Source organism: Amphiura filiformis, chromosome 11, assembly GCF_039555335.1.
Source record: "Amphiura filiformis chromosome 11, Afil_fr2py, whole genome shotgun sequence".
Classification (NCBI taxonomy): domain Eukaryota; kingdom Metazoa; phylum Echinodermata; class Ophiuroidea; order Amphilepidida; family Amphiuridae; genus Amphiura; species Amphiura filiformis.
Genome location: NC_092638.1, coordinates 25,099,710 through 25,123,344, shown reverse-complemented (window position 1 = coordinate 25,123,344; position 23,635 = coordinate 25,099,710). Strand labels below are relative to the sequence as shown.

Below are 23,635 nucleotides of genomic sequence, written 5' to 3'. Positions count from 1 at the left end.
TCATCAAACTCAAACCCTGCAGTGTATATAAATGGAATCTCTGCAACTCTGGTGGCAACATTCCAAGTTTCAATACGTCTACGATATACATGTATCTCACTTCTCAAGTACCGTATTCAACCAAATTAGCGTCCCTTCCCTAATAAGCCCTTGTTGAGTGATGATAAGCAGAGTAAGCACCCCCTTTTCAAAGCACATGTACAACCTGAGACGGAATTTTTGTAATTATTACTTGATTTTGATGTGTAAGTAATACGATAAAGTTGTCATAGGCAGTAATGTGTTTGTATTAAAAGAAATAACAAAAATAATTATTATAGAAATACTATTTGGAAATTGCAGCAAGATTTGCAGATGTTTTTATTTGAACAGTACCAGTTCACCAGTTTTGCTAGTTTTCCTAATCTTTGGGCTAAATTAATAGCATCGTGAAGGTCATTATATCATTTTATACTGTACTGACAGCTTCGGCATGTACTTAAATACAGCTTGTATGTGCATTGTGTTCAGTGTGTACATAGGCTATGTACTTTTCAAATCTTGTGACAAATAGTGCTTGCTGATGCTTGTATAAGGTATTATAGACAAATTATTAGAATGCATGTGCACCAGTAGGCCCAGGTTGAATAAAATAAATAAACATGTGAATGAATATTTTATTCCCTGGATTATTTTTGTTGGGACAAAATAATTATATAGTTTGACGCTTTGAAATACAGTTATGTTAAAGTCATAATGTACGATCTTTTTTCAGAATTTACCTTTATTTTTTTTAAATCGATTTGTTGGCATATTTGTAATACTTACATATGTTCTAACTTAAATCTATGAGCAAACTGTCAAATTTGTCCTATTTGTAGTAAAACGGGATGATTTTCTGTTGGTCCGACATAAAGTCATAATTTTTTAGATTATGACTTTATGTCGGCCACGATCGCATAAACCGTAGTCTCAGTACAAAACTAAGCAGTTACGCCCTCCACATGTGGAGGGAGCGTAACTCAAACTTAACGCAGGGAGACTAACTCTGAGGCCGCACTCGCTGTCCTAATCCAAATAGTGCGAGATGTTTCGAGTGATAGAGGTGAAGTTTATGATGTTGTTTCTTTGCAAATTCCCAATGTTTTTCAAGCGTCCAAATGTATTGGGAACTTTCATAATGATTGCATATTATCATTTTAGAAGAAAAAAAGAAAAATCTAAAAATTTAAAAAGATCGTACATTAAGGCTTTAATCATAATAAAGTTACAAAGTTAAAAAATAATATCGAAATATTGTAAAATCAAACTTTTCCCCTCATAAGTTTTAAACTTTGATATGGAAAGATACCCCAGCCCTGTTGTCTCACCAGAGAAGATGAGCAGAAGTCTTTCTATCTGATGATAAAAAAAACTCTAGGTATGATTATGAAAATGTTTTAAATAACTGTTATCTACAAAAGTTTTATAACAATGTTTTATATAAAATGTTAACATAAAAGCGTCTTCTGTTATGATGTGAAGGGTTAATATAAAAACAGGGAAAATCTGTTCCAACTGACCAGCAGAGAACAAAGGATAAGCAATAGATAAGATTAAAATCAGGAAAATATGACACAACCTCCAATGGGGAATAACAAGCGTATAAACGTATACAGTTAAAAACTCTTTTAACTTTGTTTATACGTTTTGTGTTATTCCCCCATTGGAAATCGATGTTGTGTCATATTTTCCCTGTTTTTAATTGTGAAGACTTACTCATTCTTTCATTTCTCTTGACAATTTTTCATTTGCCCGCCCTATTCCTTTTAAAGGAATTTTTATCATCTCAGTGTACAAGTACAACTAAATTCCATCAAATGTCCGGTAAATAACCCTCTTAACCTTCCAGTTTAGGTAGTGATGTGGTCGGCACCGTTTTTTATTGTCGACATGTCGATATAATTCGTATACCGACGTCGACAGTGTGTCGACATAAAAAAAATTCTAAAAAAAAAAAAAAAAAAAAAAAAAAATTTTTAATTTTCAAAAATATTTTTGGCCAGAAAATCAAGTTATAGGCCCAAACTTCAAGGAGAGCTGTTTAGAGCATTTACAATAGAATGTAAGGAGAGAATAGTCAACTAACTATTAAGGAGAGCTAAAATCACTCTCCTATAAGGAGAACAGTAGAGAGAGATTGCTCTCGATCTCCTTAAAATGCAGTCCCTGAAAATCTGAGACAAAAATATTTTTGTCTCAGCTGAAAATCATCATCCTAAACTTAGTGATGTGGTCGACATGCCTTATGTCGACATAATGTCGACGTCGGCACGTATGCCGACATGTCGACATCAAAAAAATCATGTCGACAAAATTTTTTTTTTTTTTTTAGTTTTCAAAAATATTTTTGGCCAGAAAAGCAAGTTATAGGCCCAAACTGACTTGTTATTCAAGGTTGGAAACCAGAGAAATACTGCTACTCAAAAAAAAAAAAAATGCCAATTTTTTTTACAAAGTTGGAAAAAGTTGTACATTTTAATTACTTTTGTTTCTATTGAACAGCTAGCAATGCATACTAATTCAATGTGTCCCTGACTGTTAAATAGAAGCAAAAGTAATCAAAATGTACAAGTTCATCCAACTTTGTAAAAAAAATTGGCATTTTTTTTTTTTTAGTAGCAGTATTTCTCTGGTTTCCAACCTTGAATAACAAGTCAGTTTGGGCCTATAACTTGCTGTTCTGGCCAAAAATATTTTTTGAAAACTAAAAAAAAAAAAAAAAAAATGTTGTCGACATGATTTTTTGATGTCGACATGTCGGCATACGTGCCGACGTCGACATTATGTCGACATAAGGCATGTCGACCACATCACTAAGTTTAGGATGATGATTTTCAGCTGAGACAAAAATATTTTTGTCTCAGATTTTCAGGGACTGCAATTTAAGGAGATCGAGAGCAATCTCTCTCTACTGTTCTCCTTATAGGAGAGTGATTTATAGCTCTCCTTAATAGTTAGTTGACTATTCTCTCCTTACATTCTATTGTAAATGCTCTAAACAGCTCTCCTTGAAGGTTCCAGAACAGCTATTTAATGCTCTCCTGCAAATTCCAAAAGACAGTCCCTGGATTTTGACTTCAGGGACACTGATATGCGTGTAAAAATTCCCATCTTTCATTCAATAATTTTTTTTATGACATGTTCCCCAAAACTGACAGTCACATAAGTACCCAGAGCGCTAAGTAGCCTCAAATACGGGACATTCATATGAATTGTGAATTTGTGATTGATGTGTCTGTTCCTTGCTTTAAAATGGAATCGACACAAGAAACTGAAACACTATCAGTATCAATGTTTGACCTAGTGAAATTGTATTCCAAAATACCATAGCATACAAACCCTGCGGAAAAGGAGACCCTTAATTAAATTCCAGAATAGACCTTTGTAGAATATGATTTCTAACTGAGCAAATTGAAAATACATTGCTGAGAGTAAGCACAGGGAGAATGTGTGATACGCGAAAAATGCTGAAATTTGTGCATTTTAGGTATAATCGCGCATTATAGTAGGGATGCCCACTGTCAATACAGTTTCCACTAGAACGATTTTTCATTTACTGTGTGCGTGCACTCACACACGTATTGTCTATGGAGAAACTGATCGATACAAGAAATCCCAGGCCTGTAAAATGGCGTACATACTTGTTTTGATCCAAATGTAGGCCTATATCAGGGTGTTTCAAGAAATTCCTGATTCCACCAGAAAACATTAACCAAACTTTTTCCTGATTGGTCAGCAAATAGAGAGGACCTTCCTTCATGAAGAGATCAACTTGTTTAATGAAAAATTTAATGAGATGAGAACTACAACAGGTTGAAGTGACACCATTCCGTGCATCAGGTGTTCAAACGCATAATTATCTCCGAATTTGGAGTGAATCAGACAAGCAAACTTACATAGTCATAAAATGTAACTATTTTTGAAGACAAAATGTACAGGATGTTAAGAAATTTAAGAATGTTTAAGCCTACATGCCCATCTCAAATCATACACTTCTCACTACCATGTCCATTTCATATGCTATCCATCATGGCTTCCATGCACACACAGTGTATTGCTCAATGTAGTAAAGATAACCTTTGAGTTGGAGCAAATTTCTCAAAATTGGTAGTGATTAATGTTACCAAACTTATGCCATGATGAAATATAATAATTTTTGAAGATAAAATGTGCTGACCTTAAAAGATTGAACAATGTTTAAGACTACCGCTATTCATTTGAAATAATGCACTTATTGTTCATCTCCTCTATGGACATATTTTCCATGGCGGCCATCTATGATCATGCTTGCGGTTTCACCAAACAAACTATGGGTTTTGAGGTCTTATCTTTTTTTTTGTATTGTCAACAAAATCGATTTAATTTTCAGGATAATCTTATTTTCATGTTGTTATAAGCAAATATAATGTTCCAGATAACGCTAGTTAATAAATACATTAAGAAAAAGTACCTTAAAATTGCACTTTCAGTTAGTATTCCTTTTGGACTTTAACTTTTAACATGTTCTAGCAGCCCTATATAAAACCGTGACACTCAAAAGGCCATATCTCTGAAATGAAACGTCCGATTAAGATTATTTAAACGCCAAAATGTTTCTTTCATCAATTCCCAGCCAATAAGTTAGGTCTGAATCAATTTAAAAGTACTTAAGATTTTCCCAAAATAATCACTTTTCAAGTTCTCATTTTCCAAAAACCTGAGGTCTTCACTAAAATCAAAGAATCCATTTTAAATGATCTGCAAGACAATCCATGTTTTATATAAAATAGACTGTCACAAAAACTGCAAAAAAATAAAGCAGAAAAAAAAGTAAAAATGTTTTGAATATTTCAAATTCAAACTTTTGGGGGAGAAAAATCAAACATTTTTGGAAAAAAAAAATGCAAATCAATTTTCAAAAACTGGTGTGCACATTTTGCTCTCAAATGATCATTCTCCTGTGTTAAGCTGAGGGTTTTCAGTATGCAATATATAATTTGTACTCAGTTCAAAGATTTTATTGATTTCGATGTACTGATAGAATTATATAATCGCATGACGTCATGACAACTGTAAATGTGAAGGTCAGTTTGAGAGTGCTGTTTACCCGGTTTCAGCTCTAATTTGTTACAAGCCAAATGAGTCATTTGTCAAACAAAAGTATGCTTTCAATTTCCAATCTTTTCCATTGAAAAGCCTTAAAACTGCTCATACAGGTACTTTGTAGTGATTGTAGTCCCATCAAAAGCAGACCTACCTAAAGGCAGGCCTGGAAAAAAAAATTCATTCCCAGGAATGTAAACAAATTTCCTTCCAACATATCAGGATTTCCCACCATTTCTTATGTATTTCTTTATCCCCAAAACTCATAATTTCCTTCCAGATTACCAAATTTCCCGGGAATGAGGTTCCTGAATTCCCCATTTTTTCCAGGCTGAGGCTTGTGGGTGTAATAATAAGCATGTGAGTAATACACCATTATAAACCACTGTGTATTTTTTCTTTTGCTTCACTCCAAGAAAAGTAGACATTCTAGCTTAAACAACCAAAACAAAATCAACATCATTCTTTAATTTTTTGGGAAAGGGAAAAAGAACAATTATTGTCCCCAGGAATATTAACCAAAGAAATTTGAGGACTGATCCATATGTCACATCTCAAAGCCAAATGCAGTAACAAAACATTTTACTTGATCATATCAAATATTTCTGCTGTACAGTATATACTTCCTTTAACCCTTACGCCTCGCTGCTTTTTTGGCTAGGGGAAGGAAAGAAGGAGGAAAGAAAGAAGAAGAAGAAAACTTTTTTTCTCGGGTGCGGTTTCGAACCCCAGACCCTGCGGGTGCCACGCCCGTGCACCGGCCTACCTTGCCACGGGGGAGTAGCTTGCCCGGCCAAGCTTTCCGTGCCCATATGACTGTTCGTATGATGACGCAATAGCATCACGAGGGATACCTGCTTGTACCTACGCTTTCTGAATTGAGGTTTTTTGGTGTTTAGTACGGTTAGGGTTAATAGCACTTGCATTAGAATCTGTGTGATATGTTGATACGAGGTAAGCATGGTTAAGTCATGAAGCTTAGATGTTGTGACAATGAAAACAACTTGAGGCATTCCGGGCATCTTGAAGATTAAAGAAAGGTATTGCCACAGTTAAGGTAATACGCTATTTTAAAGTGTTGCGATTTGGTAGTTCACAACATCTTGCGAATGGTAGTGAGCTTTGGCAAAAATTGTATTGCTCATTTCCTTGCGGCGTGTAGAAGAATTCAAATATCACAGAAACATTTTTGTAGGTCATGCGGTTCTTGAGTTATGTTGTAAAGAGGGCTGAAACAACAACACTTTTGTAAAATGTACATAACTCATTAACAACAATAAATTAAGCAAGTTTTCAAAGTACTTAATTTGTAGAATGAACTTTTGCAAAACATCAAAGTGTTATTTTTCAATAATATATTGATTTAGACAATACCGCATCTACCCTTAAGTTGTTAATAATTGCCAATGAACTTCAACTAAATTTACCTTTGTAGACTTGGATTGATGTTTTCCATACATTCATACGAATGAACAAACAAAAAAAACATACAAATAAATGAAAAAATAATAAATTAATAATTAAATTAATAAACAAATAAATAAATTTATAAAATAAATTGGCATAAATAACCCTGCAAACACAAAATGTGTTTTCAATTAATTACAAACAATGTTTAAAAGTCAAGTAGTATAAAGGGTATGTAATGTTTTTACATCGAAAATATTTTTGAAATGTTTTCACATCAAAAATATTTTTGAAAACATTCTTACATAATGTTATTCAGTGTTGACAAAATATTTTGCCAAAATGTTTGCCTAAACACATCTTGCAATTTTTATTTTGACAACATTTATAAAATGTTGTAGTTTTTCATGACCTTTAAATAACCCAACATTTAAATGTTTTAAAAACATTTTGACCAAAACCAAAACATGTTTTGTGTTTGCTGGGAAAATACCAGGGAGTGTCTTTTAGAATTTGCATGAGAGTATTAAATAGCTTTTCTGGAGCCTTCAAGGAGAGCTGTTTAGAGCATTTACAATAGAATGTAAGGAGAGAATGATCAACTAAGGAGAACTAAAAATCACTCTCCTAAATCAGATTTAAGGAGAGCAGTAAATCACTATCGCTCTCCTCAAAAAGGCAGTCCCTGAAATACATTACAAATGTAAGGCCTAAATAAATAAATAAATAAATAAATAAATAGTACAAACTTTGCTTCTTCTTCCAACTGCTCTTGAGATAATGTTTTTGCTACTTCCTCCTCCAGTTCTTTAGCCTTATGATGTTGTTTGTGTACATCCTCTATTGTGTCTTGCATAGGGTTATCCCCTCCACTCATCTGTTGTAGTGTCGCCGCATCCACAGGTTTGATGTCTGAAGCCTTCACCAGAACGTCATCGATTGTTGATGAATCGTCGTCGTCTTCCATCTTTGAACCCGATTTTGATTTTGTGTTTGATGCATCACCTTTGGCTTTTGACTGAAATTGACAGAAAAACACAAGTCAAAGAAATTTAGAAACAAAATAGATTTGATCTGTCACATGTGTTACTAATATGATGTATAGTACATTACAATACAACAACACATACCCCTACCTGGAAGAGCTACATTGTGGGGGTACCCCCATAGTGTTTGTGTATGTTGTATGTTTATTGGTACAACATGACATTGTGGGGGTATAAATAGGTATGAACAAACATTGTGGGGGTATGAAACTGTGTGTTGAAACTCCCATAGTGGGTGATTGTGCCATGTACAGTGTGTCACTCTGGTGGTAGGCCTATACTCCTACCCCCTCAAGAGGCCATAAAATGCCATTTGCAGATGTCTTCATTGTGGGGGTACCCCCACGATGTCGAAATACGCCCACAATGTAGACTCATACTTGAAAGTACCCCCACAACGGTCTCCTGCACACTCATACACACCCTACCTACACCTGCTGCCAACCATACACATTGTATATTGCTGTCAAACTGAGGACATTTAAATCAATGTTTATTTGACAAACTAAGGACCAAAATGGTGGATTTTTCATGTGAATGATACACTAGTCCGATATAACAGACATCTCAAAAATGCATTTGGCATGCAATTGCGATCCACTGCAGACCTTTGCTGCAACTGGAGGATGGTGTTCGTATTTCACCCGCAAACAAGGACTTATGTGATCCACTCTGCTTTTATCATGGCGGCTTCCGGCAACTGAGGACATCTTTTTGGATGGAATTTGTCCGCATTATATGCAGTGCATCCTGGTCAACGTCCACGGTTACAGGTGAATACCAATCCACCCTGCATGCTAGAACAAGTGACAAGTCCTTGATCTCAAAACATATAGCTCTCCTCTTTCGGTAGAGAGAGAAGTATACAAATGGAATCTGCTCAAAAGCTATCTTCATGAGATAGCAAAAATGTAATATTCCTCATGTGCTACATCTATAATTGCAAAAAATGCACATTTTTATATGATTATAATGTCTGCAACTCAAGAGTTTACTAGCAATTTTTTACAGGACTGCCTACATTTGTAATTCTAGGAACTCTCCCTTAAATTGTACTCTGCCACTGCTCATGTGCTTTCTTCAGTAGATAGCAAACTATTGAGAATAGTGATCTCAAAACTTTGAATACTACAATTGTCATGTATCTAATCTGGATAAGTAAACTATTTAAACATTATTTTATCAAACATCTTGTCACATACCTATTCTAGTGTTCCACACTAAGAGCTAGACATTAGCAATTCAAATTAATTCATCAGGAAGTGACTTGTCTATAATCAAGAACAAAACCCATACTTCTGAAGACTTTTTAAATACAGTTCGATGTAACCATATCATAATCCTGTTTTCAATTGCTCTTGAAATCCACTGTGGGCTATTTCTGTTGAAATCCACAACCATACCTATGGAAGACATGACCTTAACCTCACACAGAGGAGGTACAGATTTCAAACTGGGTAACCCAATCATATAACCCATTTGAAATTCACACTACATGTGTGGGAGATTAAGGTCATGTCTTCCATAGGGGGTGTAGGGATTTCAACTGGAATAGCACATTAGGATCCCTCCACCGCATCTATAAATTATGCAATCACTGCATCTCAAACACTCAAATACAGATTACCTTCACATGCTTGTAAAATTGTAATTAGCAATAAATAAATCATTTTATTTCCACCTGATACAATTGGCAAATTTGACTTGTTTTCCTCACAAGCTATGTTAGGTCGTCACTGCAAGAAAATGATGACCAAGTTGATGATGTTTGTTTATTTTCTTTAAAATAAATGATGAATTGGTTTCTTGGCAAGATACCTAATTTTCTTTTAAAGGAAGTGTCTGGCAATCACAACATTATGCCTTCCATACTATGTATAAATAATTATCAAGTCTTTAATTATTTCAGTCAACTAGCTGCAGAACTCAATCGGGAAATCATAAATATGTTGAAATTTTAAGTCACGTTCTACACATAATCTTCAAATTTATACCAGACTGATGAGAACACTTCAGAGTGAATGATGAAGGCATTATAAATTTACAACCATCTTGCATTTGATTTGCTCGATGATTTCCTTATTGTTCCAGGGAACTAAACAGAATGCTCTAGCTGCAGGCACATAAAATAGGCTATTTTAAAGCATGTACACCCGTAAGTAAAATGCAGAACCTCCTCCCCCCACAAAGACAACAGATTTCTTAATTTTAATGTCACGTTCATCACATACAACATGTCCCCACATTCAATGATATGCCTGCAGAACCATCTAATCAGATTTTTTATAGTGTACTGACCTGTGAGAAAAAGTCATAAGAAATGATTGCCTTGATCATTTTCAAACATTCAAAAGTCAGTTTCATTGGGCTCAAATGACACAATAAATGCTATTTCCTATGCTTACTAAATTACTATTTTTGAAACATTTCTAAACATTTGAGTCTTGTACTGTACGGTACTTGATGATGGACCATATGACTGAATTGGCATAGAAATACATCTATGTGACCAGCTCCAACTCATGTTTTTGGGTTATGGGCCTTTAAAGATGACATTCCCATAAAAAAAAATGTGCTTACATTTTTATTCAAATCATGAAATGTCAAAAATGTGACTTGTTCCTGGTTTTGTCAGAGCGGGTCACATTTGTGTGATCAGCAAATCAGAGCTCATTGCGTAGGTATACAACTTGAAGATTCTTCTTTGTTGTCAATTTGGTCTACCTTTGGTGACAAAATTGTCAATTTGGTCTACCCTTGGTGACAAAACTATTTAGCCACTATAAGTAATAACACATAACCAGATTAACCACACTTTATGCATATTGCAATGTGATAAATCTGACTATGTCTTCAATTAAATTTGTCCAAATTTACAAAACTACGACAGGTATTGTTTGAATGGAAAAATGGAGAGTGTCCAATGGACAATGTGACCTCATCTTTTTGGGCATCTTGTCAGATTGTTTGGTTCTCTGCAACTGGCACATCATTTATTTTAACTTCAGTTATTATGAATTGAACATTACCATGGATTTTGTATAGAAAATTTTACTCTGAGAGCACAAACTGATATTATTTTAATAACAATATTGTACATTAAAAGAAATTAGATATTGGCTATATAAGTACTTTCAACTTATTTATGATTTATTACTGACAATTGTCTCGTGCATTTATGTTGTATCTCTCCATTGATTTCAAAGCAGCCTATGTACGTAACAATTCCAGCATAACACACCAAGTGGATTTTCAGTGCAAAGATTATAAGATCAATATAGTTTGTACAATATAGCTCAATCGATGCTGCCTAAAGCCAAGTTTACATGCTGTACTATTGAGAGAATACACAATCTTTCAAGATTGAGCTTTAATTTCATTAAACATGAGTGGTACAATATAAGTAACAATGTACTTTGCTATCTTCAGAAGATAGCCAGATTTGTTTTTATGTGTCAACCGAAAAAACAGAAATAAGTACTCAAAACCTAGAACCCTGAAATCTCCTGTAATTTTGTACAAGGAAGGAAAAATAAAACATCCTGGTGTCAGGGGTAGGTAACCTTGATTGAAAACATAAATCCCTCTTACAAGTTCAACCCTCCTTAAAATGAAGAACAAGTCAATGCGCAGAGACCTGGGTCATTATTTCTCAATTCACCCAATGGGAAACACTTCACCCCCTTCAAATTTGTTCAAAATTGGTATACAGGGTGATTTTGGCTGTAAAGCTCAAATTTCAAATTTTAGCTTAATCGGACGTCTGGTTTTTTAAGCTATGCCCCCACCATTTTTTGCGATTTTGAAAAATGGTAGCATATCAATATTGTCGCGACCATATCTCCGTAACTGTAGGTCCTACTGAGCTGAAATTGGTGTCATTATTTAGCTAATCTCTCAAAGAATCCAAATCTGCTATCATTTAGTATGTAGGAGTAAGAGAAAATTTGTGACCTTTTTTTCTGTACTTGACCTTGAATTTGACCTTGTTGCTTACGTGACCCATGGCCGAATTTGCGTTGGAATTATACCCCATATGTTATCTACAAAATATCAAAAATTGGAGGGTAATATTTTTTGTTTTTTGCTAGGCTTTCTACAAAGCAAGCATGCAGGTGAAAACATATGTATTTAATGCATGTACATAATAGGCCTATATACAATTGGCCTATATTATAATAGTATCACGTGTACAATATACTGAGCCTACATACAAAAATACAGTTTTTCAACCACATGCTTGCTTTATGAAAGCCTAGCAAGAAAACAAAAAATATTACCCCTCCAATTTTTTGATATTATGTAGACAACATATGGAAATGTAATTTAACGCAAATTCGCCTCATGGGTCACGTAAGCAACAAGGTCAAATTCAAGGTCAAAGTACAGAAAAAAGGTCACAAATTTTCTTCCTCCTACACACTAAATGATAGTAGATTTGGATTCTTTGAGAGATTAGCTAAAAAATGACACCAATTTCAGCTCAGTAGGACCTACGGTTACTGAGATATGGTCGCGAAAATATTGATGGGCGCGCCATTTTTCAAAGAAATAGCGAAAAATGGGCGGAGCATAGCGCAAAAACCGTACGTCCGATTAAGCTAAAATTTGAAATTTGAGCTTTGCCAGCCAAAATCACCCTGTATACCAATTTTGAACAAATTTGAAGGGGGTGAGGTGTAAAATCATATTTTTTTTGGGTGATTTGAGAAATAATGACCCACCTGTTTCTCTTCTCAAAACTGAACAGAAGTTTCAAGTTTGCAAAAAATAAAACTTATTGCATAGGGTAGATGGAACAGCAATCATTGATTGGTTTTTAGATTATGCAACATTTAAGTAACCGGTATTTGTTGTTTATAAAAAAACAATGTCAAAATTTCAACTGACCCTAAAATTTGTAAAAATAGGGTAGCATAGTGATTTTTCTTTCATATTTCATATTGAATTTTTAAATTTGGTATATACACAAAAATGTTTTGCCTGATTGTAATTTCTCTGATATATTTAAAAAACAAGCCTAAGAAACCCTATTTTGTTGTGAACTTGCATTTCAAATATTGTATACTGTGGCAAAAAAATCAATTGAAAAAACAGTAAACCAACCGACCGCCCCCGACTTTGGAGCTCTAAGGGCAATACCATTTTTATAGACCTTATGAATGCAAATCCACCCACAATCCGATTCTGAAGAATCCACCTGCATGTACTTTAAGCTTTGCTTTGACACAGAATAACATCCTACATCATGTACCGTACTTTTCATCAAAAATATTTCCATTTTGCTAGACAAAACAATAGATTTTTACTCAAAATGGAAACATTTTAAAATCAACACACCTAATAATCTACTCAACAAACTACTTTTCATCTCCTCCATGTCAAGTAGACTTGCTTTGATCAATGATGGTTTTTGTACAAATGATGAATTCTTAGCTACAAGCAGATAAATGAAATCTTATTAGAAACCTGTACACTCATTAAATCTTGCCCTTGACAGACATCAAGACTTGGCATTGACCTGTCAAACAATTTCATCACAGCAATATAGCTTCACATCCAGCATACTCGAACTGCATAATTTGGACAATTTTAGCTCTGCATGATTTTAATGGACATATTATTTTGTCTGAATCTATCAACACCTTGAGCACTGTATTTAATCATAGATTATATCTATGATTTAATCATGTAGGGTTTGGTTTACATGCAATGCTAGAAGCAGTGGCGGTGCCAGGGGGCATGGGGGGGGGGCAAATGCCCCCCAGTCAGAACTATTGCCCCCTTGTTCAGGCTGCGACAAATCGCCTGTCCGATAGCCCGGGGCAATCACATTTTTTGTCGGGCAATTAAAACTCTGAAGAGCTGTGCCCGATCGGGCAAGTCTAAATTTAAACCAATTAAAGCTTGATGATTTAAAATGGAGTATTTCTGTCCAACTTGGCGTGTTCACAGAAGTAAAAAAACGTCAAAACAAAGTAGAAAACTTCTTGAAATGGAACTCAAACTTCGCTAGGCACTCGTATCCCACACCAGACTTGCAGACATATACATGTATATATGCTAATGAACATGTTACGTATTGGAAGTTTGGCTAATTATAGAACCTGTTTTGTGCAAATATCATGACGTCAATGACGTCAGCTGGCCATGTATTTGCATATGATTGAGATTGAGATGTACTAGTGGTTGGCGAAATACGTAAATCGCCGTGACTTGACTTTAAAATTTCACATAAAATACACATTATTTTCCACATGTAAGAAACAAACAGTGAAATAATTGAATGAAATGTTCATTTTTATGTATTTCATGAATACTCATTTATTTATCAACTTAACTGAGAAAAGTATTGGATTTCCGTAAGAATGAAACTGCCAAATTCGGCACACTTACGGTACTATGCACTGCACTGCATGATGAGTACGGTACATGTATGTGACTTTGTCGACAATTGTTGCCGGGAATATGGGTTAATTTCGGGCAATTTCGGGCAACCAATTTTTGGATATTGCCTGCCCGATCGGGCAAGCTAAAAAATAAAATTTGTCGCGGCCTGCCCTTGTTGGCCCAAAAAACCCAAAATTATGAACGATTTCCACTTTCTGCTGTAATTTTGCTCCCCCTGAAATTCACTTTTTCCCCCCAATGCCCCCTCCCAAAAAAAATTCCTGGCGCCGCCACTGGCTAGAAGTAGAAATTTTAGGAAATATGCAGACAGTATAGCATTATGCAAGGAATCAAATTCCTATTGAACATTGGTATAGTTATATAAAATATTTTTTGTGGGAAATTCCTTTTATCTAATTCATTAAATTTCCCCCAGATATTATAGTAATTAAACTAGATTTTCGTCCCTACTCCCCATTCCAGAAAAATACAGAACTAAATTTTTTGGGTTTTGTTTTGCCAAATGAAACATAGCTAAATCCTAATCCTTTAATTAGTCCTAACTGGCAATGAAAGTAAGATTTTAACATTTGGTCAATTTTTGGAAATAAGGATCAAAAACATGCATTTTTAGGGCGTTTTTCGACCTTTTTCGTATTCTGTGACAATCAAGCCCAAAGACTTCAAACAAAGACTAATTTCAAGTTTGCATTCTTATTTGGAAAACATATTTTCCAATCTTTTTCACAATATAACCAAATAGAAAAAATAACATATTGTATTAAAATTATGAGCTAACTCTTACCTCTTACCTTAAGATTTTGAATGCTTAGACTTGTGCCAAGTCTTACCATTTTGTGACTACAGTTGTATGACAACGTGTACAATTGCATGTTTTTGGACCATTTCCCTCAAATTGCAAAAATATTAAAATCTCACTTTTATTGCCAGTTAGGACTAATTAAAGCATTAGAATTTAGCTATATTTCATTTGGCAAAACAGGATAATATTTTTAAAAAAAAGTGTGCTGTATTTTTCTGGAATGGGGAGTATATGACAATTATATATTGAGATTATTGGAGGTGACTGAATATCCCTTATTAGCCGCTGTGTATTTCTAGCCCTGATGCATCCTTTCTTACCTTTTGATCTTCGGTTGTCTTTGTGTTTTTTCTTTGGCCTCCTTGATTGGACTGAAACCATCTGTAGCTGAGTATTATAGCCAGGAATGTAAGTAAACCCATCAGTATCATAGACACAGCCTGAGAAGCTGCTGGGTCATCTGAAGTAACTCCTGCCATATTACTGGTCCTAGAATCCTAGTCTGAAAAGTTCCTGATCCCTACAAGAAAAAATTTGAAAGGGTTTTAAACACAAGATGAGAGTATGTATGTTGACTCATGAATGCAAAGTAACGTCCATGATAAAGACAAGAGATTTGGAACCAACATCATTAATTATCATTATTATATTATACCACCACAATTTTGAAACCTCACAATATACAGGTCTCATGCTGCATGCCTGCACTGAACAAAATGTTGGGTGTATGCTTACATGTAAACTAAACCCAGCAAACACAAAAATTATAAACATGTTACTTTTTTTTTTCTTTTTTTTTTTTTAGATTTTAACTTTTTTTTAAATTTGTTTAACTTTTTTGTAAAACATTTTTGGTCGGGTTACGCCAATCAAACAATTTTTTAGGCCTAATTTTGTTGTCCTGTAATTTCCTTTACTTATCAGATAGTGAAATGCGTTTACAAGTCGAATTTTTCTAAGCCTGAAGGCAGTGAGAGATAAAAGAGTCCAATGTGCCAGAAAAATGGTCTCTGCTGAAGGTGGAGACTCTACCTCTGAAGGTGGAGGGAATCTACTGCCACCAATAGCAGTGAGGGTCTAATGCTATATTTAGAATCACCGGCTTCCAGGATATTGATCCGCAGGGACTTAAGACAATAACTCTGGGGGTAGTCCTTGCCCCTATAATATACATATCTTACTTGTCACCAATGCACCATAATTTTTGAGAAAAATGCAAAAATAGGCACAGAATTGGGCAAGGGTGTAGTACCCCTTAACATTTCAATTCTGTTGAACAAGCGCAAGCTCATGAGCTTTATGTTGATCTAAAATTCATGGTTTTATTGCTCTATTCAACAAAAGTAGTTTCTCCAGATGGAGAAACTGATCTGTTTGATATACTTGCTGGTGTACTGCAAGGAGACACCCTTGCCCCATACCTCTTTGTGGTGGTTTTGGACTACGCATTGAGGGAGGCAGTCGAAGGCAGAGAAGAGCAGCTTGGATTCCAGCTGGAAAAGAGAAGAAGCAGACGAATAGGACCTGAAGTGCTAACAGATTTAGACTTTGCAGACGACATAGCCCTACTTTCAGAGGAAATCCACCAAGCACAAGAGCTACTGCAAAGGGTTGAATCATCTGTTGGAAAAGTTGGCCTCAAAATGAATGCTTCAAAAACAAAGTTCATGTCTTTCAACCATAGTCAAGAGATATCTATGCAGACAAACAATGGCACCAAACTAGATGAGGTGAGCGACTTCAAGTATCTGGGTGCATGGATGGCTAGCACGGAAAAAGACGTAAAAACACGCAAAGCAGCTGCATGGAGAGCATGTAACAGCCTCAACAAAATCTGGAGGTCAACTCTCCCAAGGAAATTCAAGACTCGTTTATTTTCTGCTACCGTCGAATCTGTACTAACCTATGGATGTGAAGCATGGACCATGTCTCCCAAATTATGTAAAGAACTTGATGGTTGCTACACAAGAATGCTTAGAGCAGTTTACAACATCAATTGGAAGCAGCACATCACAAACAAAGAGCTGTATGGGGACCTACCAAAACTTTCACAGAAGATCAGAGAGAGGAGGACACGTTTAGCTGGGCATGCATACAGAAGCAAAAATGAGCCTGTAGCCAAGCTGATCCATTGGACACCAAAACATGGAAACAGAAAACCTGGCAGACCCCTCTAACATAACGTGGATGTATTGAAACAGGACACTGGACTGGATGTTATGGATTTGGGAACGGCCATGCAGGACAGAAGGGTTTGGCGTGCTGTTGTAGTTCGAGGACACCACTCATCTTAAGCAAGCAAGTAAGCATTCAACGTAAAAAACACAACAACTATATCGCGTCGTCGTGGATATAATGAAAGACAAAGATAAAGACAATTTATCGCGTCTGACGTCACCTGTCAATCAAACTCGAGCATGGTCTGTTTACAAGTGTCGTGATGATGACTTGCTGAACACGGATTTATAACCGGGCGCCTTATTGTTAATTTTGCACCTTTCGACATGCAAACCATCTCAAAAGTTAGGTCTTTAGAGTAGGAAACTTTCTTTGGTGAAGGCACCATGTCGACAATGCCCTGGGGAGGCACTCCCTATCTGAAATGGCAGGGATGTGCCTCAGCCATGTTAAAAGTAGGGGGCATTCAGGTCACATGTACAATTACAAAAATATGGGGTCATTCAGTACACAACCTGAATAAAAATGGGGTCATTCGATATGAAACTTTGAAAAAAGGATGGTCATTGGGGTAACAAAAAGTAAAATGGGAGTCATTGAGTACAGGATTGCCAAAAGAGTATCATTAAGTACACATAAATAAGTGCCAAACTGCGTAAAAACAACTTGGCCACCTTGGAAATGTGAAAAATCTCATTCTTTCTGGAGGAGAACACAAATACCACCTAAATTTGGGAATTAAAAGGGGAGTCATTGGGTATAGCAGGAAATAGAAAAAGGGGGTCATTGAGTACATGAATTTTTTGCAAGGGGGGCATTGGGTAATAGGTAGGACCATAACACAAAAAAGGGGGTCATGACATTGGGTACAGGCCGGTTTGAAAAAGACGAAGCACATGATGCATATCTGTCATGGAAGTGCCCCCCCCCCCCCCGGGACAATGCCTAGAAAAGCTGCTTTTTGCCTTGTAAAAGTACGTAATTTTTCGCCATTTGCTGCTATTCCTTTTCTCCGATCAGCACCAGATAGATCGGTCTTCCTTTTACGCGCTGATTGACCTGTGTAAACCAATCAGGGATCGTAATTGACAGTGACATCAGACACGATAAATTGTTTTTATCTCTGTCTTTAATTATAGTAGATAGATTTCTCGATCAAGTACAGGTGACCCCGGCCATCCGGGTTCTTATTTTACATGACGCTGCAGCGGCTACACTTACGCTTTTCAACCCACAATAGATCGTGGAGCAGAGCGACAAGTTGAACTTGAAGACTTGTACTTGTAGCAGAGCTGACTCGGTTTGTTTACATATTGTTTTGACCGCGAATCGAGCCAATTTCTGGGCCGATTTCGGGTAAAATAAAGCTTAAATACTTGGCACAAATTGCATTTTATGTGAAGCTGAACACATGGTCGACATGGATAATATGTAGAGCAGAGCTAAGCCTAGAGGAGAGTTTATTTGTTGGCTGGAGGCCCCATTTCGAGAAGTTTATGGTAGTATTTTGGCCTATTTGAAAAGGGACAAACCACAGAAAACTACAAATTTGACTTCTGAATCGGATTTGTTGTCAACGGAGGTCAACGGCTTACAATGTACAAGTGTTGAAGTGACGTCATTCCGGGGTCTACATGTATAAAAGTACTGTCGACTGAGTAGTGTTTACCGGTACTTCAAAAATACACTCATCTAGCTATCTTAGTACATTGTAGGTTCCAGGATAGTGCATAGTTAAAAAAAAAAACTGCACGCAAAGCCCGTGCGTTGATACTCAATCTGTTGCGGTAAGCACGTATATGGAAGGAATGAATGAAGGAAGGAAGTGTAATGCATGCACAGTGTGCATGCATGGTAGCAGAATTCGTCATGATAAAACCTTGATTATTATTAGGTCAGGTGTTTACGCCCATGTATTTTTGGTTCTGAAAGATATTATCAACATTAGTACCTTACCTTTTCTGCAGTAATCGATTGGAAAGCAAAATATTCCAATTTTTCAGGTCAAATTACAAGAATTCCGAGTAATTTCAGTGCAACAGAATGATGACCGGCAAGGTTTTGCCTGAGAAAAATTTATTCCGATAATTTATTTTTTCTGATTTTTTTTTGTTTACTCGTGATAGCGCCCTCTAATTTTTAATAATTCGCAGTGGTGCTAGACGTGATGTGAGTTTCCCCTGTAGGCCTACTGAGTGGGAAAAAACTCATGTGAAAAGCATGAAAATGCCGAGAAAGAACCAAGCCAAAACAAGCTAAAACAAACCCAGGAGACTTCCCGAAAACTTACATATCTGGTACAAAGCTAATAACCACCAGTCCCCTGCCCCCTAAAATCAACTATAGGCGATAATAGGCCTACCGTAAAATGGGGGTAACTTTGGGCACTTTTCCGCTTTAAACCACTGCTTCCAAACAAAACCAATTATATTTCTATTCTAGATCTTTTTTATGACATTTAATAGGGTTCCCTTCTACATGTTCTACACCTTGAAGTTGAAATAGATTTTTTAATAATTTTCAAGGGTGCCCTAGGGTTAAAAATAGCCCGACCAAAGTTACTTTGCATTTGGGGCAACTCAAGTTGGTCATGAAAAAAAAATCAAAAGAATTGATCTTCGCTGTATGGGCAAGTTATGGTTTTTTGTGACATTTGACCCCTTGCAAAATTAATCAGGCACCAGTGTTGTAGTCGAGTCCTCGTCATCCGAGTCCGAGTCCGAGTCCTTGGTGTCCGAGTCCAAGTCCGAGTCCGAGTCCCTGCCAATTTCTGATGTCCGAGTCCGAGTCCGAGTCCGAGTCCCCAATGTTCGAGTCCGAGTCCGAGTCCTTATGTATCAAATTCAAGCCCCGGGGTTTTTACCAATATTTTATCAACGTAAGCCTATTATACTTAACCGGAAATTTAGTTCTATATTTTTTTCTTATAAATACATAATTTGCTAGTCCCACCTAGCATGCCTAGTAGGCCTATTGTTTTGGGGCTGTGCAATAATTATGCGGAGCCCGGGGAGGGGTGAAATGACAAAAAAAGCTCATCCCCTCTCGGCCTGCCAAAAATCGTTTACCACCCCCCCCCCCTGCCAAAAATCTTTGCACCTGCTTTGCACATGCCATTTTTTTGGGATCCCAATTTACAAACTTTAAATGGTTTAGATATATGTTGCGAGCGCAGCGAGTAGGGAATATATGTAAGCGTTTCCGTACTGTTTTCTAAGCCTTTTTAAAGCGTTTTAATTGAAAGGTGCCCCATGTGCCAAAAATTGCTTGTTCCCCCCTCTCGGCTTGCCAAAAATTGCTTCCACCCTCCCTTTCGATAGGTCAGAAAAGTTTTACCCCCAATTTTACCTTCCCCCAATGCTCATAATTTTTGCTCAGCCCCTTAGGTAGAATACCTTGGAAACAGAGTATAATCACATCACAGACTCACAGTAACTTATTAGGCTTGTGCTTTAGAGAGGCAAAAGATACAATATTACAATCAAAATATGACGTCACTACCAAACCTCAAACGAAGAGGTGTTGGATCTGGCTGTAGGCCTATGCAGTATTATTCCTGAGGTGGGGGGGGTTCAGTCACATGTAAATGTGGTATGGGTATGTGCGGCGGTTAAGGGTCCCTTTTTCAGGCTCTACGGCAGTTCCTTAACATATTTACATCATGCTCCAGTTCATGGAGCCTAACACTCTGAAAATTGTAGCTCTTTAACTAGCTCAAATTTGGAAACATTTTGAATTCGTTAGCTCCAAAGCCTATAATTTGGCCCAATTTTAGTTCACAGACCTCCACAAAAATGTTGAAATTTCAGTTCATCAAGCCCCTATTTTGCCCCCAAATCAGTTCTTATAGTTCCCAAAGTTCGTCTATAACAAAGCAGTCATGTCAAAACAAACGAATATGATTAAAATCCATTTAACCAATTAAAGATATAACTGAAAGCAATCTTGCTTTTTGGTTGTACTTTTATTTACAAACTGAATTTATTTGCATGTAAGATTACTTAAATTAATCATGTGATGTGATCATTGATCAAGCATAAGAAGAAGTTTTCAATGAACGAAAATAAAAGACCTAAAAAGACCCTATTTTGCCGGACTCGAGGAGGACTCGAAGCCGAGTCCCCGAGTCCTTGGGGTCCGAGTCCGAGTCCGAGTCCGAGTCTTTAGCTTCCGAGTCCAAGTCCGAGTCCGAGTCCTTGAAAAAAGGACTCGAGTCCGAGTCCGAGTCCCGAGTCCTCCAACACTGTCAGGCACACATCTTAACTTTGCTCACAAATATCGATTTTCATTTTTTCTGAAAAAAAAAGTAAAAAAAATGCTCATTTTTGGTCAAATATCCTGATTTTTTTCGTAAATTTCGAGGAAATTGGACATGAGCGACTATTATTTCTTCCAAATATATTTCTTAACAAATTGACACCAAATATGACTAAAAACAATATTGCCGTACGAAACAATGACCATTTAAAATATATATATTTGACCAACCAAAGTTACCCCGCTGACCGAAGTTACCCCATTTTACGGTAGGCCTACTGTTCATTATCAAATCACACATCATGGAATTTTTTTTTACATACATGGAGATGATCTGTGTCCAGTAGAAAGAGAATGCACAAGGCAAGAAGCACGGGCAGCCAAAGAGCTGGGAAATGACAGACACAGATCAACCCAATGGTTTTTCAGGCATTTGTTGCAAAAATAACAGTTTGGTGAATCAGCTCTACCGATTCTATGAAGAAATTTGTTAGTACAGATTGCCCTGTGAAATAATTTAAAATAACTTAAGGACCTTAACTGAGTTTCAATAGTGCAATTAAAATTAGCACCATGAATATCATTCCATTCCACTTCATCCAAAATATCCAAAAAGTCGACCCATTTATTTTCAACCACCACTGCAGCACATTTCCTCATAGAGTAAACATGTTTTTGGCCTCACCCACCCACAAGACCAGCAGAGATTTTTAGTAAAAACATCTTCCTGAATATACTTGGAATTGTGAACCCAGTTCAAATAAGTCCCATTCATAAGATAATTATTTCTCCTATTCTTAATAGGAATATCAAATTCAACAACTAAATCTTCTAACGATGTTTTAACCAAATTGTTACCATAATAAAGATCTGAAATATGATGAATATACCCTTTTCATCCCACACAGGGTAATAGAAAAACTTTTTGTTTTCAACCGAACATTTTTATTCCACCACGGTCCTGAGTCAGACAAGTCTAAGTTTTCCTTGATTTTGTTCCTATATAAATAGGGCATACCAAAGTGTAATACTTTCCACAAGCTGGCAGTTAGATAAAGTATTCAAAACACAATCAGGGGCATCAGACCTAAACAGGACTGTCCAGTCAGAATGACAATTTTCCGTACAGAAAGTTACCCCCATTCCAAATGAATTTGTAAAACAAGTGATTCAACTTTTTAAAAAGGTTTTGGGGATGTTAATGCAAAGAACTGAAAACAAATAAAGAAGTTGGGGCAGCAAAAGGGAATAACAGTAACTTTCCCAATAAAAGGGATGAAATTCATATGCCTCCAACAGTTAAGGGTTTGCTCAATCTGATTAAGTTTTGGGATAAAATTGAGTTCATAAAGGGAGCTAGCTGACATTAGAGAAAAATTAACGCCCAATGTTTTAAAAGTGTTTGAATTCCACCTAAGGCCATCATCCTGCAATGAAAAAGATTGGTTCCCTTTATGTGGATTTAGAAACATTAATTTTAAAGCCAGAAAAGGAGGCAAATTTATCAAGGGTGTTAAAAAGTGCCTGAAAAGAACCCAAATCTCCCTGTAAAAAGCATGTGGTATCATCTGCCAGCAAATTGATCTTATTTTCCATGTTGCCCACCTTGATTCCTTTGATATCATCATTTCTGCGAATTGCGATGGCAAAAATTTCAATTGCAAAAAGAAACAAAAACGGGGATATTGGGCAGCCCTGAAAAATTCTGCGCGACATGTTTAAAGGACTACTAAGAAATCCATTATTAATAATGTAACTTTTCCTCCCATTTATAAAAAGTATTCATCCACTTCCATAATTGCAAAATATCCGGGCAAAATATATCTCATATTTTTAAAAGACCAATTTTCCCCGGTGGGGTCACTCAACTTGCAATACTGACCGCACGATCGTTACCAAAATCAAGGAAAAAGGGGTCATTTTTAGGGCATGTCCGCGGACAAAACTTGTCCGTGAAATTGGAAAAATAGGGGTGTTTTATTGAACAAATGTCTGCGAAATTGAAAAAGGGGTTCTATTTTCTCCTGATCCTGTGGCCAGATAGAAAAATCACAGGAATAAATTTGGTTTCCTACTTTTGTACTCATCATGTGATCAATATTGTTCTCGGTTCTGATATGCAAGGGGTACTACTTGAATTCTGTGATGCCCTTGTTAATTACTGAAAAAAAAAACATTCATAGGCCTAAAAATCCCTTCCTTGAAATGTTGAAATAGGGTCAAAATTGCAAATGTGTCCTCGGAATCTAAAAATAGGGGTGTTTCAGAGTACCATTTTGTCCTTGTTTTGGAGTAAAAAAAGGGTAAATATTCATGATTTGTCCTTGAAATCGACTGCAAAAGGGGGTAATTTGTGCTTGTGGTAACGGTCCTATGCGTCCCTGCCAGGGAGTGACCCCACCGGGCAATTTTCCCCTCTCTGATTTTATCA

General features: G+C 36.4%; 1 protein-coding gene across 1 annotated transcript in view; it reads right to left on the bottom strand.

The window, feature by feature from the left end:
• Window positions 1–19,056, bottom strand: part of LOC140164621 (uncharacterized) — a 35,737-nt gene extending 16,681 nt beyond the window's left edge. Inside the window, exons 1-3 of the mRNA XM_072187956.1 lie at window positions 18,904–19,056; window positions 15,090–15,289; window positions 7,260–7,528 (exon numbers count right to left, since the gene is read on the bottom strand). Coding sequence (XP_072044057.1) covers window positions 7,260–7,528; window positions 15,090–15,248 — 428 coding nt within the window. The 5' untranslated portion in view covers window positions 15,249–15,289; window positions 18,904–19,056. The remainder of the gene's footprint in view (window positions 1–7,259; window positions 7,529–15,089; window positions 15,290–18,903) is intronic.
• Between the last annotated feature and the right edge of the window lie 4,579 nt (window positions 19,057–23,635).